The 27,707-nt window shown below is 43.6% G+C and overlaps 1 protein-coding gene across 2 annotated transcripts; it reads right to left on the bottom strand.

Annotated features, from left to right (window-relative positions):
- Positions 1–3,187: 3,187 nt before the first annotated feature.
- On the bottom strand, positions 3,188–22,138 carry LOC149329973 (tenascin-like). Of its 2 annotated transcripts, none has more exons than XM_089560689.1 (12): positions 21,944–22,138; positions 21,784–21,844; positions 20,838–21,125; positions 19,056–19,337; positions 17,098–17,382; positions 15,884–16,183; positions 14,992–15,261; positions 13,820–14,122; positions 11,508–11,771; positions 9,544–9,828; positions 7,016–7,133; positions 3,188–3,396 (listed from the first exon to the last, which is right to left on the bottom strand). In XM_089560689.1, exons 1-12 carry the CDS (start codon positions 22,034–22,036, stop codon positions 3,270–3,272), a joined length of 2,676 nt encoding a protein of 891 aa, XP_089416815.1. In that variant the 5' UTR covers positions 22,037–22,138; the 3' UTR covers positions 3,188–3,269. The 2 variants fall into 2 exon arrangements, with proteins under 2 accessions (XP_089416815.1, XP_089416816.1); XM_089560690.1 differs by having other exon boundaries at positions 3,188–3,391; positions 21,944–22,136.
- Positions 22,139–27,707: the final 5,569 nt, after the last annotated feature.

The raw sequence follows: 27,707 nt of genomic DNA, 5'->3' as shown, positions 1-27,707 counted from the left end.
ACTGGCGTGAAAAACTTCAGACATCGGTCTTCAATGAGGGCACAATTTTTGAGGTCGGTTGAGTTTAAGTGCGAAATGATTTGAAAGACCTGCGAAATTGTTTAAAAATTTTATTAGCTTTCACACGGCTTTTTTATCATTTATGAGCCACTCAGCGTAAATTGGTAAAGATATGCTGCAAAGGGCTGCATCACGCTTTCCTCTTTATAACTGTTTAGTTTTACCGAGTTGAGAGTGATCTGTTAAGCTGACGACGCAGCATGAGTTACATTCTAAGCAGAGGTGAAAGGTATTATGCTACAGAAGAGAAATAGTATAACAGTAGAAGGTACATCCATAGTTTTATTTTTGCTGAGGAAAATTACGATCATTCTTTCTGCCAAGAATCTGCTTTTGTGTTGTAGCACACATCATGTGCGCTTGAATATACTTCTTCGCTGCAATACGGTCGTAATTTAGGATTATTTAACACCAATTATTAACCATGGCAGACCAAGAGGGAAAGCATTCTATGCGACAAGCACCGGTTTCACGAAGTTTTAGGATACCGTGAACTTTCTTGGAGAGTGGGTTACGGACAGTCTGTTTACATGGCCTACAATGTGAAAATTCACCGCCAGCGCAAGTTCTAGAGGCAAGATACAAGCACTTAGCGCGCTTGAAGCCCACACACATCACATTGCTTGGAGGCTGCTGGGTGGTCTTGAACCCTTGTCATCTAGCACACCTAGATGATAATGATGATGATGATGGTGTCCTCAGGCTTAATGGCAGATACCCACGGCGGGGGATTGGCCAGGGTGCATAGCGGGTAGATGTCAGCTGGCAGGTGCGTTTTCTTTCACATGTGCACGCACATGCGCATTGTCTTCCTGTTTTTCGTTGTCCGGGTGGAAGGACTGAGGAATGTTCAGAATGCTATTTTTTATTAGGGTCTAGTGAATGTTAGAGAGCAAGAAATAGTCAAAAGTAACCTCTTTAAAAGGTGCGGACTAGCAAACATTGTAAAATAACAGGACTACAAAGAAGTAAGTTTGAGAGCCTGCAACGAGAATCAATGTTCCACATGAATACTAAGAACTGGCTGCTTACTCAATTCGTCGTTGACTGCATAATCTACTATAGATTTTTACGGATAACACAGCTCGTTCTGTGTTTTGGTTCTTCGCTGTGAAACGTACAACAAAACGCCACTCAATTAAGGCTGCGGAGCTAGAAATTTCCGCTGTATCTGAGCTTAATAAAGGTTTTATTTTTCTTTAAACAAAAAAGTGAGCTTTACAAACCAAAATATCAATGAACAGAGTTTAAATAAAGAGCGATTAACAGAAAAATTTCTGTTCCGAATGAATCTCTCCCTCGGAGCGCCAGAAAATAGTTCATAAGGTTGTATACATATAGTGATCCCGCAAAAAAGATAACAGTGATAGATACGATACAGCTGGGAATGCATAACCAGTAGAAGAATGTCAATTTCAAGCGCATTGTCTCTGCTTTCAAGTAGTAGTAGTACAAGTAGGAAGCATCAGTTTCGCGCTGACCAGTGTGGGGCCGTTAAAAAGAACGTGTACATGCTGAAATAGCGGCTACTTTCGAGTACAGTAAAGGGGTGGGACACAAACCCTGCTTTGTTAAGACGCCCGGTCACATACCGACCGGAGATCTGGTCGGTACCAGAGAGACACACCGAAAACTGTAGATGGAAATAAGTGAGCAAAACGTTCACTTACAGTATAGGACGAGCACCATTTATGCCAGGACAGCAGCTTGGGCAAGTTGGTTACTCATTTATGACGGAACAGCGCAAAACACCGGGACAAGAGACAAGCGCTGCCAAGCGCTGACAGTTGTAAGTCAGCGCTTGTATCTTGTCCCGGTGTTTTGCGCTGTTCCTTCACAAACCATTTATGCACGTGGACCTACTGAGCACATAACAAACCAAGTTGAGCCGATGCAAAGGTTGGACCTGTTTGTTGCCCTCAGGATGCGTCGTCGGCACTGATTACTCATTAGCTTGAAAACAACGGTACTCTTATCACGGTTCAAGCTTGAAGCCGCTCGACGAGGAGTTTTTCGATATGAAGAGTTACAGGGATGGTAACCGAAGAGGCAACACTTGCGGTCACAGTAACCGAGAAGTGAACACCGATGAGCTTTCCAGGTTATATAATGCTTAAGTAATAATTTCCAGTAAAAATTTTATTGACCCACGTGACCTGCTCGCGCCTAGTGGACATCGCAGCAACGACACTGCGCAGACGCTAAATACCAACAGAATGTTGAAAATTTTTTTCATACGTTTCACTTACTAATTTGAGTTAACATCCGTTGTTTAATTCCAGGTCAATTATAACCGATTCACGGGTTGACGTTCATTTCACAATAGCGTGCAGAATTGGATAACACTCCGAACTTGCTGTTCAGTAAGCGAACCTGAGATCTCTGGGAACACCTAGTGCTTGCATCAGTTTTGAGAAAAATGACATTCTCTGCGAGGAAATTCAGTCATGTTAGGATGATTTTTTTAATCAAAAGAGAGATTAAAGATTAAGAGTTGTCAGAAACGCTTTCACGTATGTCGTAGTGCAATCTCGTCCGATAATGCTGCACCTAGATTCCTCACGTCAGTTGAGACTGTCACGTGCCACGAGCGTGATGGAGTGACGTGATTTCCAAGAACTTCGCAAAGCATATTGATACATACTTTGAAATGAATTCAAGCGCACAAGAACACGCACACATGAGAGGAAACACACAGAAAAGGCGCTATCCTGTGTATTTCATGGCCTGTGTGTTTCCTCTCTTGTGTGCGTGTTCTTGTGCGCTTGAATTCATTTCAAAATAAGCTATGCATCATCTAGCCCAAACAGAAGTTTTGTTAAACATATTGATACCTTCATTTTTACACAGTGAGCTAGTGTTTGCATTTCTTGCCAGTATATTCGCCCTGTTCACGTTCAGATTTTTAACCCAGACAGAACTCAATGTAACGAAACATGCACAATGGATATTTGTTTTGTAATTCATGGAGAGGTGAACTAAAAAATTATGACCTTAGTAACTGAACGCCCAGCGAGCGACTATTGAGAAAAGGTCAGAGTGGTTACAAGAGAGGCCAACTACATTTATAAACAGCGTCCTAAAGTTGTGAATAAAAATCAATAAAAATGATCAGAGCAGAGGGACATACAGTACAACATAAGCTTTATTGAGGAAAACGGAAACATGATAAATAAGACAGACTTTTGATTCAATAGACTTGCTGTTTTTCAGGAAACAGGCTGCTCACTAGGTTCTTCTCCAAATGTCCCCTTAGGGCAAAGCTTGTGACGAAGTCTCAGTCGAGGTTTCATCGTCAACATCTCCGTGTCTAGTTCCTCACTGGTTGGCACTATTCTATGCAGGAATGAAAAAATTGATGAAATGTTAAAACCGCAACGTTTAACAGTATACAGTGCCAGGTTTATTACAAAACGCAGAAAAAATGTGCAAAAACCATTGCTGAAATCAGAGGAAATAAATTCATGCTTTTTTTCAGAAACAGTCTACAGGATGAAGAACTTTTAGCGACTTGTGATTAAAAAAAAGAGACAATCCCCCTCTATTCAACGAGATTCGAAACGCCAAAAATGAGTGATTTTTTAATTCCGAAGCCCTTGAACACGAACACAGACGACCTATGACGCATTACTAAAGCCGTAGCTTCACTTGAGACTCCTTTAAAAGTTCTGGTCGTGAGGAAAGCTTGTGAATTGCAAAAATACATATTTAGCGAGACAATGTGTCCTATATGTCATATGCCTGAATGTTCCTTTATACTGGTGGTCAGGTCAGGTCAGGTGTGTTTTAGTAAGCGCGGCCAGAATTCTGCTGGCGTACGATAGTGCGCTCGCGTATGCTTTCACCAGAAATGTTGGACGCTTATGCTAAGGGGTGCAAAAAACACTACGAATAATTCTACATTAAAAAAGTTTTGGAATTTCGTACTGTCACGTTGTAGTGACGGGAGTCCAGCGGTCAGGAAGACACCAACAAGACTTGAAAACGAAGCTCTTTATTTGGGCTGACTTGCGCCCGCAAAAGAACTGAATCACTCGGCGGCGGCTCAGGCAAAAAACGTGCTCGTCAGTTGTCGAACTACGAATGCCCGCCGCTCGCGGCATCACTCAATTTAAAACCGGCAAGGAAACTTCGAGATAACAGGACGAGATCATCTACAGTAATCTGGAAAAACGTAGATGCAGCTCTTCATGGCTGTGATAAATCGAGATTAGTCCAGTCGCTTCTCGCGTCACGAACAAAAATGATAACACCCCTTTCCTGCGGACTTGACCGCGAACGAACGGACACTATAATGATCACTCTGACATGTGTAACCTCCCAGTTGAATACTTTTTCGTGCTTATTCTATTCAAAAATGCAAATATTCTGAAATAACAAAAATTGTGTGAAGGTAAACATGCCTGCTTGCTCTAGGGGGCTACCAAGGGTACTGCTTCACTGTAATTTGCACTAGTTGTTTTAGAATACTTAAACGCATGGCTCATATTCTGTGAGCCACTCTATGTAGGTCACAAGCAACCGCTGGCTTTGGACAACATCGTTATCAGGAATATGGGACAGGTCCTAGCTACCGCTGATAAAGCCTCGTGGCTTACAGGGCTTCAAAAGGAGAAGTCGAGTTTTTTTGGTATGAGTAATCGTACAGATAATAATTCGGACTGCCCCACGCGATGTTAGCAGCGCCGGTCTCGGCATCTGGGGAAATGAAAATTTAGAGCAGCGGACATCCTATCTAGTGCTTTCGCACCATTATTGAGGTGCTGCTATCGGTGCTCGAAAAGCTACGGCTTCGAGCTTTGATAACATGTTGGAACAATAAAATCCAGCATCTTCTTCCCTGCTTTTTTTCGCCTCCATCAAGAGACTTGTTAAAAAAAAACAGATAACCACAACTACCACGTGTTTTCGGGAAGCCGCCACCAATTTCTAAAGATACCTTTTGGAAGTAAAAGGTGGCTTTTTCATCAGAGTAATACCGGGGTTGGCGTACGTCAGAAAAACATTCGATCGTGTTAACTAGTAAGCCGGTTAACTAAATCCTGAGAGTCAACTTTTTACTGTCACATGAGAGAAGCCAACAGCCACAGAAACCAGGGGATTTTTTTAAAATTTGTTTATTTATTTTGAGCTGTTCGGTTTAGAACATTACTCAACATGTTATCGTTTTAAAGCTAATTGATTAGAAAAGCAGAAGAAAAAACAACCACATGCCACCGGTGGGATCCGAACCCACGACCTCCGAATTACGCGCCCGGTGTTCTACCGCTGAGCTACGGCGACGGCGGTCAAATCTGCTGCTTTCGGGGGTATTTATGTTTACGAATAACCTAGCCTTGGAGTGTTCATCAGCGCCACCCACGTTCTTAAGCGGCGGACGTAGCATGTCCTGAGTTAACGCAGATGTGACGTAGAACGTCATCGAATGACGAGGGTGGAAGCTGTGTGAGAACCCTCTTATGCTTAATATGGCGTCAAGGCTGCCAGAACCGAGGCCCTCACTAAGCGATTAAGCAAACAAGAGAAGGGGAATGAGGGGCTCGTTATAAATATGAGAGAAGCCAACAGCCACAGAAACCAAGGGACACAGGGGATTTTTTTCTAAATTTATTTATTTATTTTGTGCTGTTCCATTTAGAATATTACTGAACATTACAGATAGGCGCGTGGTTGCATATAGGGATTTGTAGCAGATGCTTAGTAATAGCGAAATCAGTTTTTAGAATTCCGAAAACATGATAGCCAGCGGCGCTGTGGCTCAACAAATTCTGGACATTTCCCTCAATTCGAAATTCACGCGCCCGCGTTGCACTCAGAGCAACGCCCACCAGTGGACGTCATTCAGCGGCGCGTGTGTGACGTCACCTCCTCGGCAGGAGAAGTGAGCAGCGGCAAGCAGCGCACACGGGACAGAGAAAGCCACGTGACTCATGAGCACGAAGCGACGCGATTTGTTGGACGTCGCTTTAGGGACAGAGCCGGCGCGCCATTTTCAAACTCCATGAGAAATGGCCAAAACTTACTAAGCCCCAGCGCCAAGCTTATTTTCGTTTTCAAAATTGTAAAAGCACTGATAACAATTCGTAATGCTCAGCTACAAATCTCTAATTGCAGCCTGGTACCTGTCTGTAATAGTTAAAAAGTTAACTATCAGAATTTAGCTAACCAGCTTTCTACTCGTAGTAAGCATGATTCACCAGTTTTCTGACGTTCACCTGCACTGGAAATACTTCGACAAAAAAGCCTGCTTTTAGTTCAATAAGCCTTATTTTTGAAAATTAGGGCTGGCCTTCCCTGAAACACGAAATATAAAAAAATGCAAGATTTGGGACAATACTTCTTGGGCTTCTCTTTCTTACACTGAAATGAAAGTGATCAAACCTTTTTAACCTCTAGATGCTTGTGTATAGTGGATATGTTAAGGATGTATGTCTCATAGGCGTTGAAAAAAAAAACTAAGATAGACTCATTTGACAGTCGTGGCGTTTTTGAAATTTTTTTCTAGAAAGCGGTACCTTTCTCACAACGCCGCAGGCTAAGTCTGGCATATTCCTTCTCACTTTTACTTTAAGAACGCAATATATTGATCTTGTATTTCGATTCGTATGCGATTGTTGATAACCTGAATATTGTGTGTATATTACGTGAACTACCAAGGAAACTGAAAATCTGAAGCATTTAGGTAGTTTGAGGCTTCGTGGATTAAGAGAATATTCATGTTCTGCATTAGCTTCTCTAGCCAGATATCTACGGTAAGAACGCGAATCCTGGAAAATGATATAGTGACAAAAAGGACTTTTTACATGGAGCAGCTTTTGACAGTTTAGTTTCGTATTTTGTAATTTTAGTTTATGTTATGGTTTAACCTAAGTGTGATTAGTAAAATTGGCGGCATTTTTGAAATACTGGAAGAAAGGGGAAATTATTTTACATCTTCAAAGCATAATATTTTTACCTTTGTCTTGGCTTCAAGGTCTTCCACAGCAGAAACCCAACCACAGCGGCAAGGGTTACAAGGAAAGCTCCGACAGCAATAATTAGCGCGATTGTAGAGGTCGAACCTTTATTTGGAGCTGAAAAGATAAATAAAATGCATTATTGCTCAGTGTATGTGGGTATTGTGGAGACACTAGTGAGTTACTAAGATTCAATATTTAGAAGGGGAGGCCGTGTCGTTAGGCCTGTCAAGCGCTTTTAAGGATGCTTCTGCTGAATGCTTTGGTCGTAACTGGTTTCTACCAGTGTAAAAGGAAGCGAAATTATTTAGCACGCACATTGAAGCGCACATACATAATGTGTCACCTAAGACTGCTAGGAAACGTTGAAAATAAGTTTTTAAAGTTGGAAACACGCTTTCTTCGACATAGCTTTCGGTAGTGTGCATCGGAATGCAGGTAAGATTTTCCGTACATGAGTGGCCATCAGGGCCGGTTGGTGTGGATTGATTTAGGTTAAACCACAGTACAGAGACTTAGCAAGACAGGAAACGCTCAATACAGCACTGACCTCGTGTTCGACATACACACAGAAATTAAAGACATGAGGAAGTATACTAAAGCCATGTTGGTCCGATAGCCTTCCTCATGTCTTTAATCGCTGTGTTTGTGTGCATGTGGAGAATGGTTTCAGCGCTGTGTTGTCCATCTCGTATTTTTATTCGACAGCGTATGCAGTTCGTTGAGGAGCTTTCTCTACGTTTTGTCGCTGTCACATTCACAGATCTGAGGGGTGGCAGTTCGAATCCGCGTGAGAGGTAGTACAGAAATGTTAGTCGTAGCTTGGGCCGGCCATCCGTTATGGGTCGAACCGCCAATGAACACATGTGGTGCTGTCTATGGGGCGCGCCTATGCTATCGTTTGCTCACACATAATCGTCACTTTAGTGTACCCCTTTAGGAATAAATTTTGTTCTTTTCCTTGCGCGCTGGTTTGTCTTCAAGAAAAGACACGTTAGCTATTATAGCAGGGTGGCTAACTAATCTTGAAAGTTAACTTTAGACCTCTTTCTTTTACGCTTCTCGTGTACCAGTTGGTTTGAAGCCTACTGTAAGTGGCACCCATATCAGTTTTTAGATATTCTAATATGCCATTCTCGGCTCCGCAGCCCCAGAAGAAATTTTGGGGCCACGCATGGTAGAAACCAAACAAAAAATTCAGGGGGCACTCTGGCTCTCTAAAGTGCTGCAAGGCGGAAGCCTTTCCCGGCGCACTGTTTGGCATTGACTGCGAGACTGTTTGTGCTGTACTAGTGCTTTATTTGACTACACACTTTGACTACACATACAACTACAGACTTTGACTGCCGACTTTGACTGCTTCTTTAGCACGACTCTCTCTCTGCTTCGATGAGTTCGGTTGTATCCATGGCTCTGTTCGCAGTAATGAGGCATGTAATGTGGTCACCCACGGATGCCTTACGCCCCCTGTTAGAGCGGACGACAACTATTTTATTAGTTGTTTCCTCCAAAAGGGGGCGTCAGGCATCCGTGGATGACCTCATTACCGCGAATCCGCGCACTCTGACGTCATCACCATTTCGACCAACCGAAAAACGCCGCACCTCTGCTGACAACCTTTTGTCGACAACGATGAGGCATTAAAGGCTTTCGCCTTAAAAAGCGGGGCCGAAGAGAGCGCCAGCCACATCTGGGACTGCGCGTCAGATAGCGATTTTTCGGTCATGTGCTCATTTCGTTTCGTGACACTTTGGTGGGAACGGCGAATGGGCAGAGAGCTAGTGAGAGGAACGACGATGTATGATGCATGCTCGTAGGCATGGCCAGCGCCGGCTTTAGCTCCCTAATTTCGATTTTGGCCGAATGCTGGTGCACGAAAATTTCATCCGCGGCAAAGGCGACCAGAATGGAATTTTCTAAACTCTAAAACCTACCATGGATATTAGTTACGGTGAGCTACAAATATCACCCTAAATGAGGAGTTACCTAAATGTAACCGTTAAAGGGTGCATGTTTTATTAATATTTATCCAGCTTGCTAGTTCAACCATCTTAGCCGCATTGTGATGGACACCACAACTGACAGAGTTTTGTTGAAGAAAGTTCTCTTGTAACTCAAAGAGCCAATTTTAAAAATTGCTAGCAATATCTGGTGAAACGCTCTGTATAGAGAAGGAGCTACGTTTTACCGAGTAAATTTGTGATCCCAAATTCATTGCCCAGATTGTCTCATTTTGCAGTCGCTATGCCAAGTCCTTTCGAATAGAACCTCAGTTTTGATCTCTGTGTTCAGTTAAATTGATATTTTGGTTTGCTCAACAGTAAGAATATTGTCGTCTGGTTGATCTCGATAGCAAGGTGTACTTTGTTCCTGGGGTCGAAACACGCTACACAGCTGGTTGGGGAGAGCCGTATGAGATATTTACCGCAAAATCTCGTGAGTTTTTACGCTTGAACGCCGTTGATGAGTTGATAAATGCTTCAGCCAGCATGTGTACGACATGCGTAAACAATCCGCAAGTACTTACCGTAATTCGTCGTTGACGCTGTGAGCGTTGCTGGGGGCCCGCATTTTTCTTCGTAGTATCCATAGTTAAAGGCGTAAACAGACACCTTGTACGTCACACCAGGGCTTAGCTGGCTGGCGTTGTATGAGAACTCCGTGGTTGTGGCTGCGAACGACACGTTCTTGCCCTCGAAGCTCACGTTGAAGCCGCTGATGGGTCCCTTTGCAGTTTCCGGGCGTCCCCACTCGATCAACATCCACTCTGTGCTGATCTCTCCAGCCTTCAGTTGCGTTGGCTTCGACGGTGCTGCATTATGTAGAGAGATTTAAAATAACTTATTGTATTTCATTTTATCGCAGAAGCAAAATGGCATTTGTTTTGCCTCATACCAGTCAATTTGATGGCCATTAACGACAGCGTGCTGCTGGAGAGTGTTCGTTTTTTTTAATCGCGATAATATGCCTTCTGGCATAAAGTATTATTTACAAACATAAATACACACTGAACTCTCGAAGTAAGTCCAGCAACGTACCTTCGTTTCGCTTTTTCATGTCGCGAGATGGCTTTTGGACTCGTTTTGTGTAATTCTTCCCTCTTAATCTTAGATCAACGGCGTGAGCGTTTTTTATTTCTATTCTTTCGGTCAGACGAAACTCCGTTATACTCTCGATGTGTTAGGCTTGGTTTGGTTTGGTTTATGGGGTTTAACGTCCCAAAGCGACTAAGGCTATGAGAGACGCCGTAGTGAAGGGCTCCGGAAATTTCGACCACCTGGGGTTCTTTTACGTGCACTGACATCGCACAATACACGGGCCTCTAGAATTTCTCCTCCAAAGAAATTCAACCGCCGCGGCCGGGATCGAACCCGCGTCGTTCGGGTCAGCAGCAGAGCACCATAACCATTGAGCCACCGCGGCGGCTCCTCGATGTGTTAGTTTTTATCTAATCCTATTTATTAAATTCAACGACTTGACGGGGAACATCGAACAGCCTATTGAAGCTGAGTACCGTGTTCCTAACTTTCAGGTGACCTGGCTAGCTTCAATATTGAGGCATGGGTAAAAAAAGTTGTTTTTACGTGATTTAGTTGACATCGTTTGCTCATGCATTGCAACTATTTGGGGTGTGTGAAGAAGCAGATGGTCACGGCGCTTTTCTCTTCAGTGCCGGGGCTCATATGATCACTGAGGCTTAATATTGTTTGCAGACACTTGTTTCTGAGTGATGTTATATCTTACGCTCAGGTTTTTGTAAGATAATGGTGCTTGAAGTGTTTCGTACGGAGGCCCCTTTTTGTTTGGACGGGATATTTATTTTCGCAACATCTTTTTCAGAAATAAGCCTTCCAGGAGGTGTACGAAGTTTTGCACTTTACGAAGCACTTTTTTCATTAACTCGTAAAATTTCATCAAACTGGAACTGAAGATTAAAAAGGCCACAGGTTGCGCGGTTTTAAAATGACTTTTTTTCTCGCCTCTCTATTTTGGCCTACGGGCAATCAACTGGAAGTAATGGTCATTACAAAGTAAAAAACAAAAGAATTTAATTGAAGAGCCCTGAGCTTAAGAATTTTCTTACAATGCTTGTGGAATAACAGCTACGCTTTTAAGACTTTATATGACTATAATAAGCGAGCATTACTGATGTCTGCCCAAGCGCAACCATATGGCTAAAAAAGAAAGCTACAAAGCAAAGCTTCCATATAAACTTCGCTGTTGAAGATTATTTCCCGCGGCCCGGGGTTCAAACCCAACCCAACCCAACCCAACCCAACCGCAACACTAAAGCAGTAGTTTTACTAACTGAGCTGACTAGGAAGGCTCGCATACGTCAGGGCGATAGCAAAAGGATCAATTGGAAGTGGGAACGGTGTTGATTTAGGGGATTCTTGCAATATTGGGCCCATAATGCAGCATATTAAGCCTGTATGCCTACGAAACTTAAATCGGTTCCGGTGCCTTGTAGCAGCTTGAGAGGCGGCTTACCTGACACATCAGTGGTGAAGGCGATGGACCTTGCTTGACCGCAGCCAGTATCGTTCGAACAAGAAGAAACGCTGACGGTGTAGTTTTTCCATGGATCGAGCTTAGCAAAGTTGAAGTCGGTGTCTGCGGTGAGGGAGCTTGCCTGACCCTCAATAGAAATGTTGTAGGAATTGATAACGTATCTGGGGTCCACTGCTTTCTTCCAAGAGACCAATGCTTCGTTCTCTTTTATACCATGGACGGTCGGGTAGGGTGGAAATGGGCCTGCGCAAAAAATATATATCGACGAGTCATGTATTTGACTCCACGTGGGTTCGCAAGACATGCTTGTAATGCCTCTAGGAAGCCTGTGTTTAAATTAAGATTTATAAACATTTTGACGCAATAATAAGAGAATGGAGGTGAAAATGCAGATATAGACAAAAACACAGAACAACAAACAAAGAAACTTCATTTGTGACGACTTGCTTCCCGTCATCGTTATTTCGAATTAATATTTAGTCGAGAAGTCTTATTCGCCTACTACGCTGTTCAAAGACAACTATACCGCTATTAAGAGAAAGGAATCAACGTCATCTTGCGGTAACGGCTCAATTATTGCGTGTGTCGAAACCGCTGCAAAATAGAACAACTCCGCCACGCTAGATATATAAAAAAGAATAAGGAAGTCGCACACATTATCTCGCAACCATCCCGCGGTCATAAACCTATTAGCAGTCAAATTCCTTTCAGAGACTGGGAATTCGCAAAAGTGACGATAAGACTTAGTGGAAAGTATATTTCATGTCCCCCCCCCCCCCCCCCCCCGACAGAGACACATTAAAACTCAACATGCATGAAGAGCAGACAATCTACAAATGCTGCTCAGTTTTAAAGCAGCACCCATTGCCTTCTCACTCCCTACTAAGGTGTACCGTGTACAGTGTAAAACCCTTTGCTGCGCTGCCACGCAGCTTGCGACTGCTCACAGGGTTGAGATACTTGTGCAAGAGTTGAAAAGGATTCATTATCAAATGCAGCAATACCGCTTAGCATAGAGTTTTGGTGTCATGATACGGTGGGATAAGTTGATGTACCGAGCGATGAAGCAACAGCATGCTCAGACTTTGGTTGTCATTGTTCGCTCATCAAGGCGACTAGCGACAGTGTTATCAAATAACTATGGAGCGGTTTTTCTGTTTTTCATGGACACCCAGCACCTTGTTTTCTTATTTGTTTGTAGGCTTTTTTGTTTTGGTATCGGCATATTTGAACCGCTTTTATTTAACAGAAGCCATTGATATCAACTGTATAATCCTTTGGCAAGATATAAATTTCCAAGCAACTTTTATCGCACAGTAAATAAGTGCTCTATTACTCTTTTAGACTCCCTTGCTTTAATTTTAATGTGTTAACTGAACAATATCTAAGCCTTCCTTCGAGCCACGAGCACATGAATGGTTTGGCGTGATTTTGACATACCTTTGCTTTCAGGGTGTTCACAAAATTGGCCCCATGAATTAGTTACCTGCCAAAAAAATTCTAAGCTTGTTAAATAAATCACCCTAAAGATAAGTTTAGGTAATGCGGATTTCCAAAAGCTAGTTACGGCTTTCGTGATGGGGGTGCTTTTATGTACAAGCGGTACTAGCCTTACAGTAGTTTGTCGGCAATCATTCCATCTGCGTCACTTAATTGAATGAACGTGTCTACACCATTGTCCCGTAAGGCCAGTGTCCTCTAAAAACGTTAAGTGCATTTTTGCCGATTTTAGCTCTTTAGCCCTTCTTAGGGTACACGATGCGAGATGTGCCGTCTAACAGAGAGTTTATTGTGTCCAGGTCGCACAAGAATATATCACGCCCGTCGTAAGAACGTGGTTACAGTACAAGGAAGTGACCCCCATCACCCTCGAGTGCATAATCGAAGCACAGAGGTGAACTGACACGTTGAATTTGCACAGCCATATCGGCATGTAGGCTGACCTGTCGTGCAGGCAATACAAGAGAGCAGCTCTCTCGCGAGGCAAGCCTTGTGTAATGCAAGAGGGACGCCACGGAGGCCGAAGAAAAAAAGTGGCCCTCTACTATAGCTGCATTACGAAGCTCTCGTCTTTTTGGACAGCCACTGAAGCTTGCGCGACCGAGCATGCCGGAAAGGGGTTTGCTGTTTTTGTGTCGTACATACCATTTGAAAAGCTCTGCCCAAAATAGTTAAGCCAATCTGGTATAGACAACATGTCCGAAGCCACAGCTGTTATACCCTATACATTTCGTTATGTGAGCTGATAATCTGTGACGTAAAGCAGTATGAGAAAGATTGTGACTTCTCACCTTCTCCAAGGGACTCGAAGCTTGCAGAGACAGCAGGACCGAAAAGTTTTTCTCGCTCTGGTTGCTTCACGTTGTAAGCTCTGATAACGCCGTTGTAGGAAGAGAATTCTGAATCCACGTCAATTGTTGTTTTTGCCGTACTGCCATCGGCGAGGATTTGCATTGTGGAGTTCGTGTCGTTATTCACGATATGAATCAGATATCCATCGATGGGGCCATTTTCTTCATGTGGCCTTGTCCAACTGAACGTCACATTTACAAATTCGTTGATCAAAGCACTGAAGTTCACCACTTCAGACGGCGCTGGAAGACAATGATATGTTTGAGACTCGCTAAATTTTCTCTATCTCCGTGCAGTTTTGCAGATAGCACGTTCTTTATTGCTAGAGTATAGGCAATTTCGCCGAACGTCTTCTACTCTTTGGCAACAATTCGAATATAATGAAGTCAAATTAAATTTAATGCCTGTTTTTGGAGGCAGTGTTTATGCAGATTTTGTGGTACGTACAGCCTTTGTCAAAAGTAACCAGGCTTCATGTTTTTATTCTCACTCGTATATTAAGGCTATTATGCCAGCCCTCAAGCTCTAAATGTCTGTATGGTAAGAAGAACCTCTGTTCTTACCTTCAAAGATCTTTTTTATCTTTAGGGAAGCCGTGGGGGCTCTGTTATACAAAGAAGAAGCAAACCATGGAGCCTGGTTAATTTTGACAAAGACAGTACTATCGGGGACAAAAGTGGTATACTCCACGGACATCGTGCAACGGAAAACTGCAGCACTTTGAAGAGCTAAAGCACCAAAGATTGAAATGAGCCAAGCGACATGCCTGCTCATAATAAAGGTCACGCACTGGCTGTCTCAATCAGAGCAGCCAGTGCAGTTTTTCAGAAAGCAGTTTTTCGTTGCTCCAGCTCCCGTCGCGTGGAGTATACCACTTTTGTCCCCGATAGTACATATGAACTGGCTTGTGTAAAGGTGAACTTCATTTAACTGCTAAGTGTGTAGGAAGGTTTAATACATTAAGTGCATTCGCCAGTGCATACTTTTAGGATAAGTTTCTTAACACAAAACAAGTTAGAATCCTCAGATTTGGTCATTTGGGGATAAAAAAATACGAAAGGCACCTAACCGGCCAGAAAAAGTGCCTGGAACTCTCAAAGAAGGAACCTACCTGCTACATCCGTGTAGTCCTCGAGCACTTTCTTCACGCCACAGTAATCTGCACAGTTTTGTAGAGTCACTTCGTAATGCTTCCCTGGTGTCAGACCAGTTACATTATAGTGCAAAAGGTCTTCGTAGGTGGTGCAGTCGCTTTCATACACTTCACTTTGATTGGTTGTCCGCACTTGCACTCGGCATTTAGGAGCCTCTGGATTTCTCGACCAAGAGTACGCCAAGCTTCTTGCTGTCCTCTCGACAAGTGTGACATTATCTGGCGGGGCTTTATGAGGTGGGAAAAAAGAGCGAGTAGAAGCAACTTTCAACGATTAGCAAATAACATGAACATAGCAGATGGAGGAAAATACACAAATAATTACTTTTGCGGTTCGTGCTCTTTCAGATTGCGTGAGATGAAGTTGAGGAAAGCAACTTCTGCAGCACATTGCTATTCAGACAATTGATTATACAACCCTTCCCTCCCCCCTCTGTTTCTGTAGGAGAAAAAAAAACAATATGCGGATAAGATTGATCTGTGCTCGATAAATTGACGTTTTCAGCGCGCAAAAGTTGAAGTTTTTTCAGATGCAGATGACAAGATGGTGTTAAGAATCAAAGGAAGACATGAACTCGAAGAGAAAATTTTTAATCCGGTGTAATTAAGTTGCATAAAATGGTCCAAGCTGGCTACTTTCAGGGAAACTTTCGAAAACATCAAGCATTTATTTTGTGTCCATCTATGCGCTGCCTTTAAGTGATGAGCTCTGTTTGCACTTTATGCTTTCGTGACATTGCTTTCAATGCCTTGACACCCGAAGCCGATGAAGTGAGCGCTAAACGCTTAACATTGCTATAAGTATCCGTATCAGCATGTACAATCAACGTCGTGATTCCTTCTTAGTTACCTATTCCGTTAGTTCTTTCCGCGAAAGATGTGGTCGTCCCGTTGTTCCGTTTGCTTCCATTCTTGGCATATGCCCACACCTCACAATGGAAAGTCGCCAGTTGTTGCTTGAGATCAAGCGTGACGTTAACGTGCTTTCGTGGTTCTGAAACTTCCTTGCTGCTTCCGTCGTGGGATTGATTTTCTCTGCAAAGCAAAACGTAACCGTCAAAATTTACGGTTTCGGTCGGTGCGTCCCAACTTGTGGCGAGGTGCGTCACATTCTCGACGGTGTGCCTCAAGTTGCGAACTGGCGCCGGGTCTGTGAGGAAAAAATAAAATGGGAAAGATTGTCAAAACAGAGGCCCTTTTTTCTGCATACTTTGGGAGTGTATTAACAGCTGCTATAAAGTAATGTTCTCTTTATTTTTATTTCTTCTTTTTGCGCATGACGAGAATCGATAAGGTACTTAAGTGATCTAGTACTTCAGTCGCAAGTAAAAAGACACGACGAAAGAGCTAATGATCTCCCGGCACTTGGAAATTATTATGGGGCTATGAAAGTACAGAACGAATATAGACAATAGACTACTATTTTGAGTTCTCATCGAATAGCTCGGACAAAATTCTGGCCTTCAAGAAGGTTTTAGTAAAGGGAACAGCACGTACTGTAGTGGCAATTAGTGACGAAACATGTAAACCAAGGCAGTAGTCGAACACCAGTAAAAGGATGAAAGCGTTCGAGTTGGCCACATAGCACCTACTTATGGCTTAACACCACCGTTCTGAGCTTCTACAGCAGCTGAGCTAAAACAATAACTAATTTAAACGTGATCCAAGAACTACGGATATTTTAGGTGTTGTCTTAAGAAGCAGTCAAGATCAGTTTAATATGAGTCACACGATGAGCAGTGGGAGCATGTACTCTTCAGATACTAGCTAGAGGATTGCAAAAAAGGAACGAGGAATGTGTAGGCACTGTAGGTTTAATTTTGTCTACTTCAACAAAAAATACTTAGAGATTTTCGGAGCTTTAAAAGCTTATCATTGAAGCTTTATAAGATTATCAGTGCTGTACCTGTGGAAGTAAAACGAGAGTCCTACTGACCTTTTGATAAGTAAATCATGATAACAATACATGATATACGGTAAAGAGACGGCACACCTCGCGGTTCGCCCAAGAGGATTGTACAAATTTCGGCATAAAGGTATATTAAAAAAGACATTCAAACTTACGAAGTGAATAAGTGGAGACATCTTGGTCAAGTTCTGGGCCAACACAGGTTGTGTTACCGTAGGTGACCTGCCCGCTAATTCGGACGTGATAAATGGTTGCAGGAAGAAGGCCTGTAAAGTCTGCTTCGTGAGCGATGCCGGCCACGTAATGATCTTGACATTCGGGCTGCGAACTGTTCGAGTGGCAGATGACGAAGTGAATCTCATGAGTCCAGTTTCTCTTCCATGTAGCATGCAGTTCTTCAGGGCTGACACCCTTGACTGTTACATCTGCCAGCAAGGGAACTGAAAAAAAAGAGGTGGAATGGAAGTAATGGCTTGTTGAGCAATACAAAGTTGATACCTTACACACAAAGGCATTCCTCATTTCATAATCTTTCTTTTTTTTTCAAAATGTGACGGCAGTCGTAATGACAAATAACCTTCCTCTGCTCTGCATACAGCTCAACCGCTGCTACGAAAACTGATATCGCTCGGCATGTTATCGAAAGAAACTCAGCATTTAAGCAACATTTAAACAGCAGGTACAGTCTCTGTCAAAAGTATACAGTCCAAGGGGTCTGCTTCTGAGCCCTGCAGCGCGGCTCCTCTCGCATACTCAGGGACCCTAACCTCACTAAGGTGGGAGGAACTTAAGTCCTCAACCCTCCCTAGCTTAGGTCAGTCAAATGTGCTTAAGAGCGTCGCTACACGGCTTGGGAGCAAACCCCCTTGGGCTTTATATTTTTGACTAAGACTGTACGTGCTTCATACATTGTACTATACTTTTCTCGCATTATGTCTCCGTCTTTCTTTAACTTAAACACCAAGCCACTACTGTGGCCGAGCAATATTTCTAGCCTTCAGTGTTTTTTCTTGCAGCTTTACATGTAAACTTTAAAACTAGCGACCAGAAGCTTATAGATTCTTTTACAGTTTTTTGGGCGAAGCAATGGTAGCAGTGGCGTTAGCTACGGAGCTCCTATGGTTGCATGATTTCACGATGGTTCGCAACTTCTGGACGAAGAAGTGAAAAATTTGACTATCGCTTTAGTCGTTGCACAGTCGTTTCGTGGCTTAAATCCTCTTTACGCAACAATCGTTTCTCACGCACTTGCTTGGAACGCCCTCTATACAACTACAACTTTTCGGAGATTCGGTCTCGTGTATTGGTGAAACAATGCAACAGCACAAGAACAAAGAAATGAAGAAAGGTCGCAACACTACTCCGTGGCTCTGTGTCGGGTGTTTGTATTTATTTGCTTGTCCGTGCGCTGCTATAACGGTTCATTACCTCTTCATTGATCGTCTTAAATTACGTTCCGAGGCTCGAAATAAAATGTAAGACAGCGCTGGTGCGTCTCATGCCTTTAATTACGTCGTCGTCCTGTGGAGTGCTGTAAGCCTTTGTGTACGTGATTTTTTGAAAAAGCCACACCAGATATTGTCGTAAGCTGATCTTGCTGCAACACCATACGATAATAATTAGCTTTCAAAGATTCACAATGTGGGTTGACGGCTGCATTTTCTTGTCTGCACTGTTTGCAGAATTTCAGTAGCTTCCAATTGAAACTACATTGGAAAGCAGTAATAAGCCACCGCGAGCAATAAGATTTGCCTGAAGATACACACACTGCTCAATGCCCTCAGGCAATAAAGCCTGAATCAAGAAAGGATCATTTATATTTCACAGTGGGCTGTGTTCACAACAACCTTTCAATGAGGGTCGGGTTTGTTGGGTTTACTGCCGCATAAGCATCTGAAGCATTCAAGCGCCAAGCTCAAGGTAGAGAAAAGTAGTTTTCTCCAAAATGTTATAGAAATGTGAACAATGGTGCAAAGGGCCTAGAAAGTTAGTTTTGCTACCTAGCGATGATAAAGAAAAGAAAATTTAGAAACGGCTAACAGTACAAGCTTTAAAGAAGGTCGGGTAATAAATTTTGCTATAGGAGCCGCTATCAGAGAGAAGGAAATCTTACCTGGCGGAAAAGCAGTGGCATTGACGGTTGCCGGTTTGCTCTCGACATATATGCCAGAAATCTTCCCGGTGGCGCTAATGTTTAGCTGGTACTGCACGTCAAGGACATCCACGACAAACGTGTGCTGTCGCACCTTCTTGGTTAAGAGCGTTATAATGCACTCTGCGGTGGCAGACTGGCACAGTGTGAGATTGAATCCCGCGTGGTCCTGGTACGGGTACGACCAAAGTGCAACCAGTTTGCCGTCGCACGTTGCGTTGAGGATCACATTTTCTGGAGGATCTGAGAGAGAAATGAAACGGGACAATAAGTAAACTCAAAAACAAAAAGCTAGTGCCGGCTAATAAAAATAATTTATCGGTTTTGAATTTTTGTCTTGAATGCTGCGTATCGAGACCACGGAGTCAAGAAGGGCGCTCTTCAACGAGTTGTTCTCTCCACATATTTTACAAATCTGCACCAACTATCCGAGCTGCACGCTTGCCGTGTACGAAGTATTGCGATGGTTGACTGGTTTATAATGGCACTGACTATCGTTCTTCTTTAGCATGAATTGAGTAACAGAACATGCACGTAGATCGCTAATCGGCTAATCGAAGATAGTACGATATAAAGTACCTAGCGTAAAAAAAAACTTGTGAGTAATTCTTTCACGCTAACGAAAAGGGACCAATAGAATTTATTACACGAGTTCCCCTAGCATCATATGCGCAACAATAAACAAAAAGTGAACGTTGAAATGCTATTCGTTCTAAATTCAGTTCGAACCTAAAATTTAGTACTAACCACAACCTAGTGACTAGTGCTAGCTAGTTCGTGACACGGTTAACAAAATGACGCCATGCATGCATACAACTGCCATTGAATTGACGCAGGTAGCCGCCGTCGCATATAAATGATTAGGGAAATTCGTAACTGAGGTCCCTTCAGTTAAGTTTCAGTTGCCTATATTGGCCACATCCGGTGGCTGCAGTGGAGGGCAGAGGGCGATGGGGATGGCGGCTGGACTGCGTAAGCCCCCAGCTTTATACATATGGATACACATGGATATATTTTGCTACCTCCTAGCTGCGCAGCTCTGCATGCGGACAAAAGAACGACAACAACGTGAAAACGAAGTAACTACAGGATAATGTAGCTGACGCTTTAAAATGCAGTTAATTGCTAATTTGAGCAGTACTCCAGAGCATAAGACATTTGTAAGGAGAAATTGATTTTTAGGGCAGATTTATGAGATTTTGTGAGTGAAGTCAGCGAAAACCATTTAATTGAATTTAATTTATTGATCCCTCCGGACCTAAGGCATTAAAGAGGGGAGTGGTTCTTACAATGTTGTTACAATGCTACAAGCGGGGTTCTTAGCCTTAATTGCTTTTCAAAGCAAGTACAGTCGGGGACAACAGCCTGTTGACCACGGGTTCCTCAAACGAAGCCGGTACCAGTATTATTATTTGTATTACCGGGGGCAGGAGACCACACTAGGGGAGATGAAAGAAAAACTTGTGAGTTTCACCTCAACAATTGTGGTCTCCGGCCGCCGGATAATAGCAATGCTGCCGGATTTGTTTGAGAAACACGTGGTCCGCATACTCTTGTCCCCGACTGTACATTGCACATGCCATGCCGTTCTTTACAACACTTACAAAACATTTTTGAAGACTTCCTGAAAGTTTCAGTCATATAATATCCAACGCTTTCATTTGGAAAACTTCCTGATACCTAAAGTAACTGCTCGTGAATTGCGAAAACAAACATTTAAATGTTATGGTGAAGAATACTCACGTAGTCCAGACGTCGTAACGTTAAAATCCGCTGGAGTTCCGTTCACAGCACTAGAAAAAGCCCACACTTGACACTCAAAGAATACCAACTGATCTTGCAGCTCCAAGCTTGTCTGCACTGATTCGTCCTTTGTGACAACATCTTTTGTGCGGGAGTCACCCTTCTTCGGATCTGTGCATCGTAAGGTGTATCCTGCTATGTCGCTTGTTGTAAGAGGCCGTTCCCAAGAAGCTCGAAGAGTTATGAGGTTGAATATTTTGAAGGTCAAGTTCTGAACCGGGCCAATTTCTAAAAAAAGGAAACAAGCATCAGCGCAGTAGAGTAAGAAAATTATTTGCATAGTGCCATTATAGTACTGTCTGCCCTTTGTGGGAAAAATGGTGAGTGGGGGTTCTTGCGCAGCACACTCTTTTGCGTACCTGTTAAAATAGCTCGGTCACCTTGCACGTTGTATTCAGACATTCGGGCTACGTAACAGTGTTTTCGGTGCTCTATGGAGATGCCTGCTCAAGCGTGCTAATTCAGAAGTCCACACCGTTTCTTTAGAGAAAACTTATTTCATGTCCACATAGATAAAAAAAATTATATTGCATCTTTGGTCAACAGTATTTGTCGGCTTGAGCGCATGTAACAACCTACGCGGCACCGCTGAGCTATTCTTTTTGGTGGGCTAGCTCATGCAAAACTAACATTCGAAGATACTTAAATTTCAGACTTCGCATTCATGAAGTAGGAATGCAATAGTAGACTTCTATGGAACAATGCGAAGCAACCAGAGTATTGTTTTACATTTTTTCCTGCTTTACCGGGGCAAACGATTCATCTTTCACAGTTGCAAAAGCATCATATTAGGGTTTTTAAATAAAACTTATACCATTGTTCTCATACTAAAATATAAACATTAAAAATCAATTTTAAACACTAAGAAACAAAGAATACCGCTCACCGTTGGCAATGGCGATCCCCGTGATTGCATGGGAGCCAGCCACTTCATTGTTGGCATGAACCTAACGGAAAATGCACGTATCAAACGGACAAATTACAGTTGACATTCCAAACTGAAGGCACACACGTAGGTGCTTAGCTTAGCACTAATCTTCGCTCACCGTTGCAGCGAAGCCGCTGAGATACAGACAAGTTGCGAGAAACCACACACTCATGCGCAACCTGAGAGCCATAGGCGCAACATTTTTTTCCATGTCAAGGCATCTACCCGACTGACTGCCGGAAGCTTAGGTCGCCCTATCATCCGCAGACCCTCACATCGGCTCAACAACAGCGATAAGTCCCATTGTTGTCAAGGCACCCTGAGAAGATACGAGCTGACAAGCACCCAACGGGTCCAGGTCGGCACTGATCACAGAGTGCCAAAGAGGGGAGGAACGCTTCCGCGCTTTCCAGAATTGTAACACAGCAGTCACGCCTCTTAGAAGCAAGCCGGTTTCTAGATGCAGTTTATTCGGCGTGCAGTCAGGCAATAGCGTAATAGTTTTACTCTAAGAATTAGGATTTCTTGTGCTTAAAGACAGCAGAAATTTCATGTTACGTTTGCAAGAAAGGAACACAACCGAGGTTTTGATGCTGTTGTTATATTAAGCGACGTTAAGCTAAATCAACCAGTTAAGCAATGCGCCACTGCCCCGACAGGTTTCAAACACAGCCTCCGGTGTGGCTTCTGAGAGAGAAAAGCTTTATTATGGCAAAAGTCTTAGACCCCCCTTGGGTCCCTGGACCACCGCACGCTCCCACTCTACGTCGGAACGTTCATGTGGTGTTTGTTCATGACGTCGGCACCCCGAAGCACCGCAGCAAGCTGCGATGGCGGGTCCAGAGACGAGAGCACGACCTCCCAGTCCTCTCAACTTGATAACGCGGGCTGACCCTGCGGGGGAGGATGGGCAGGGCAGCCGAAAAGGATGTGGGAGAGTGTGGCGTGAGGGTCGCCGCACTGGCTTCTGAGACATAGATTGGACCGGCTGAGCTGCCACGAGGCTAATTTTTGTCTGCAAAGTTCTGCGGGAGGCTGCCTATCTCACGATCAGTGAACTGGCGCACAGTGCCATGGTAGGTTGATATGAAATCTATTTATTTGAATTACTTTCATTGCCACCTGCCATGGTAGGCAGGTTGCCCATAACCCGGTGGAGTGGTCGCCAACTGGCCCACCCTGGTACGTGGGTCACCAACATTTTAGTGACACGAACACACGGACACCGGCTTCCTCGCGAAAGGGACCCCTAATACTATGGCATTAAAAGTCAACGAGGTGCAAAGTGCCGCTGGGAGCGCTGTTTTTCTTTTGCGTTTGCGCAGCCCAAGGACCCAAGATAACGCCTTAAACAATGTATCTGGCTTATGCACAAGAAAAGTGAATTAGAACACATCAAGGAAGCGGGAAAGACTGAAAAAACAAATGACGACAAATTCCTCCTTTTTACGGGTTGGGGCGTGAATAAGATGTAGGATGGAAATATGTGAAGTGTGTGCGTGTGCTTGCGATCGTGTGCTTGAAAATTTGCATTTAGCTTGCCGGACGGTCACTAGTTATCGGAAAGCTGATATGCAGATGGTGTTGAAGTGGGCAGCTGCTGCCGTCAGTGCTATGAAGTACCAGTGGCAGCGTAAAGCTAGTGGCTTTAGGTAGACGAGGAAAGTACTCGGGGAGATTGGAGGAGTTACATGTGAATATGAAATTTCTCGGTATTATCCTTGTTTCTTCAGGTGCATGTCTTTTCGCTGCTGATAAGACATATCAGTATCAACCCCTAGTACAGAGCCCTACTAGAGAGCTGAAGTGACTTGGGCACCGCCACGCACGCAATACCTGTAACTTCCACTACAACTACTTGCAGTCAGGTGCGAGAAGACGTACTCCACTGATGGGGAGATAAGCTTTTTTTTGCGTGCGATTGCATCTGAACCTTTGCGAGGATGTAAGTCTAAGCGCAGATTAGAATAAAAGCGCATGAAAAGTGCTTTTCGGGACTTAGCGGGAAGTAGCAAGTGCTTTTATTTCACTAAGATAGCGAATGCGTGGACCTGATTGGCGGGTATAGGAAGGGCATATTCCGCGAATATGATAGAAATGTGGGCAGTACCTTCGCAATGAGCTCTATTATAATCTTTCACTATCATAATCTCATCAAGCATTTCTGAGATTATGATAGTACTAAGTAGCTAGACCGTTGTATTCTCAAGAAGGAGGAAAATCAAAATTTTGAACGGGAGATTTTAGAGCCGGCAGATGTAGGTGGGGATTAGGGTCGTTGTGCCAATTTCTATCGCACTGACCCCATTAAGGATGCAACTTGCTGCAAAAGATGACACAGTGATGCTGTTTTTGTGAAGAACTTAAACACGAAGACTTGAGTTTGAGTTTTCTTTATTATACCACAGTCACAAAAAATTTTATATCCTACAAACATGCACGAGAAATACTCTGTACAACAAACTGTGATAAGAAAGGCGAGAAAAAAAGCCCCGGTTTTGTAGCTTGACAGGCACCACCTCAGATAAAACAAAGCATTTACCTTGACAGTGGCAGCTGGGCAAAGACGAATTTCACCAACAGCACATCATCACCAAAAAGAAAATCATGTAGTGGCAGAAAGTAAAAATAAAACAAAAAGAAACAGAAACCTTGCGTATGATTTGAAAATTGATATACTCAAAGAAACACCATTCGCAATTTCCTGATGCGCTGATGCGAGCACATTGACCAACTCGTTTTTTTTCTGCATTAAGCTCTTGTTTATTTAGTGCTTGTGGGACACTGAAATAGTGGCGAAAGACAGAAAGAATGGGCAGGACCGCACCCCGCTGCCTGATTTCAAAAAGTATATTCCGAGCAAAGATTGTGTTTATGTTCAAGAGAACTCTGAGAATATCACGCCTTCGAAGTTTTCATGGTCAGAATTCTTTGAAAAAATTTTTGAATATTGGTATATTGTAAGTTACTGTTATAAGAACATTGAAGGTAATGGTCCATTCTTTCGATGGGTACCAAAGTATTTTTTTTTAAGTTTTTTTCCATTGTTTGCATCCAGCATTTAAGACTGCTATATAAAAACAGTGCGGAAAATTTTTTACGATAGCAGAAACATTAATAGCAAAAAAATGCAAGCCTGCCAAGGGGAGATCTTCGGATATGTAAAATTTTACTGTGAAATTTTATAATATATGAAAAGTTGCGTTCATAAACTATTTCCGCTTCAAAAATGCTTATGTCCTGGTTGGGCATGATTTGGTCATCAAAGCTATTCTGATTAAGACATCCGACTCTAAACCGGTTTAAAGATTCGACGATTATCTAACACATATTTATATTTACATACGTAAAATTATTTGCTGCAGGCAAGTATTAAATCATCGTTTTACTTTAGTCTGCTTCGTTGGTGATTTAGGTCATTCATTCGTGTCGCCTATGGCATCGTCCATACATTTCTTCCGCGGTAAGGCACGCAGCTCTAGGCCATCGCAGTGGCAAGTGCCAGTCTCTAAGCCGTTTGGAAGGATCACATTTTTCAACTAAAGATCCGCCTTCAAGATGCGTTGCCTTCTGACGGGATTGTCCCATTTCGCGAAAGCAGTTCGTAAATGTACTATCAGCGTCAATTGAAACGCGAACAAGGCAATTGAAACGCGAACAGCGAAACTCGCAGATATTATACTAGGGAGGCAAAATAGATGAGCAGTTGATTTCCCCATCGAAGCCGAAAAGACTGCTCTTCTGAAATGTTAATAGGCCACGCCTGCATTTCACCTCCAACCGCTAATATGCTTGATTTTTTGTGCTCGCGTTTCAGCTATTTTGTTCGCATTTCATTTGACGCTGATAGTACATGGTGCCACCCGATCCTGGGCTGAAACTTGCAGACGCAGTATATTGCCGCGAACTATGCAGTCTTTCTTTTACCGAATCTGGCCAGCGAGAAACTGTTCACTTATCTTCAGTTCGCGTGACGACTGCGCTCTTACTACCAAGCTTTGTCAGCGCCACATGCCTGCTCGCCGATGACTCGCGTAAGAGCGATAAGGCAGGCACAAAATGTGCTTGGCCTACGACCGATGCGCCACACCGTTCGTCTACCGTCGACGGAGCTCGCCTGCTCTGCCGCCGCCGAGGAGTTGCTTTAGTTTGAGCACAAGTTCGCACGGTAAAGAGTTTTCTTAGCGAGGTGCCTGTGCCTCACTTCCACGCGTGCAAATATAGTGCTCCTTCTTCGAGACCACTGATCCAGTATCCGGAATCTCCACCGTCGGTGATGTGGTAAGTGCACCGGCTTCTCGAGCGGCGAGTTCGCCACTGGTTAATCGTGCCATGGTGCTGTTCAGCCTGCTTGTTGGAAGCGTCTGCACGCTTCCTGCTAGTCACTGCGCATGATAGCAGGCTGATTAGCTCTATTACTCGATGTGGAATGTGTGAAGCGATCTATAAACTACAGCGCTTGATATATGGCGAAGTCCTGGGGTTCCGGGGCCGTGCTGGCGTTGACTTCAGTAGGGACTACTTCTCTAGAGCCCTCAGTCTTAACCTCAGCCAGTCTCGCAGTGATTTCTCCTGTGTGTATTGGTAGGGGTACGTGTCGCGTTTCTGCATAGCACACGCACGAGGTGAGCACACTTGCCTGGAGCACTCAAGCAGTGGTCTGGAGAGGAACGGAAGAAAAGTTTTGTAGCAAGTATTGATTGTCAGAAATAATACTTGTGCCCGAGCGTTCTGTTCGCGGGGCTGTCAAGTGAGCCGTAGCGCTTCTGAATCCAGTGGGCATGACGTTCCTTTTAGATTTGATGTCTGTCTGGGTGCATATTGCACGCATCCTGGCGCGCTATGTATTGCGTGGTTAAGGGTAGCCTAATACTTCGCGTAGCCGAGGCGCACGAAGACACCGTAGCTTGAAGCGCTAACCACAATCAACTAAAGCAACCGTTCTCGAGGAGTACATCACCGCACCATAAGGGAGTTTGGTAAGACGTGTCATTATTTTCTCGTCGCTTCAACTATATTAGTTCGTAATAAATCCTCTCTACCATTGTGAAGCCGTCATCCCGCTCTCTGATTGTGGTTTACTGCGTATGAATACTTAAAAACAGACCCATCTGCTGGTCGAAGAGTCTCAGTGAATGTTTACGGTGTTTATTGGAAATCGGTTGTTGGTTCTTGAAACTGAGTTGTCGGTCTCTTTAGCCGCCTGAGCCCTGTTTGGCCCGTCCTAGAATAGACTGAGATCGAGATCAGGGAGGTCATATTGGTGCCCAACACAAAGCTGCCTTACTTTTGGGTGGAGTGCCGAGTGTGGAGAGGTGCACCTTTCTAGAGAAGTCAAAGTGCAGCGTTGTAAGAGATTTCCAATGAGAGAAGTAGTAACTGAGGGGTGTGAGGGCTGAAAAAAATACGAAATTGCACTTTCAGAGAAGCGTTCTTGACGTTGACGTGAACAGGATGATTGAGGACGTGGAAGGTTTAGAGATGGAAAGGAAAGAAATTGATCGGCGCTTGTAAATTTTAAGTATATCTTTCAGGATGACACCTCTTTTCTTATAGACATATCTTTCAGTTAGACATCCTTATCCTTCTTCTAGACGGTAGTTTTATTTCGTCACTCACAAGCGGGAGCTATGTTTAGTGACTTTTGCGCACAGCCATATCTTGACCTCAGTATACTTTATTTTCTGGCTATATACTGAGCAGTTAAGGGGAGATGGGAATGAGGGTTCTTTACGAGTTGCATAGGTGTATTCGACGGTGTATGTGAAATTATGTTTACTTGTGCGGAACGTCAGGTTCCTGAAACAGCCTTTAAGGGCATGTGCATGTTTTTGACAAATGGGCTTTCGTTTGTGATCCACACATTTTATTGTATATTCTCA

This window comes from Amblyomma mixtum, chromosome 9 (genome assembly GCF_055824585.1).
Source record: "Amblyomma mixtum isolate Tamu chromosome 9, ASM5582458v1, whole genome shotgun sequence".
NCBI lineage: Eukaryota > Metazoa > Arthropoda > Arachnida > Ixodida > Ixodidae > Amblyomma > Amblyomma mixtum.
This window is presented reverse-complemented; position numbering and strand designations above follow the sequence as displayed.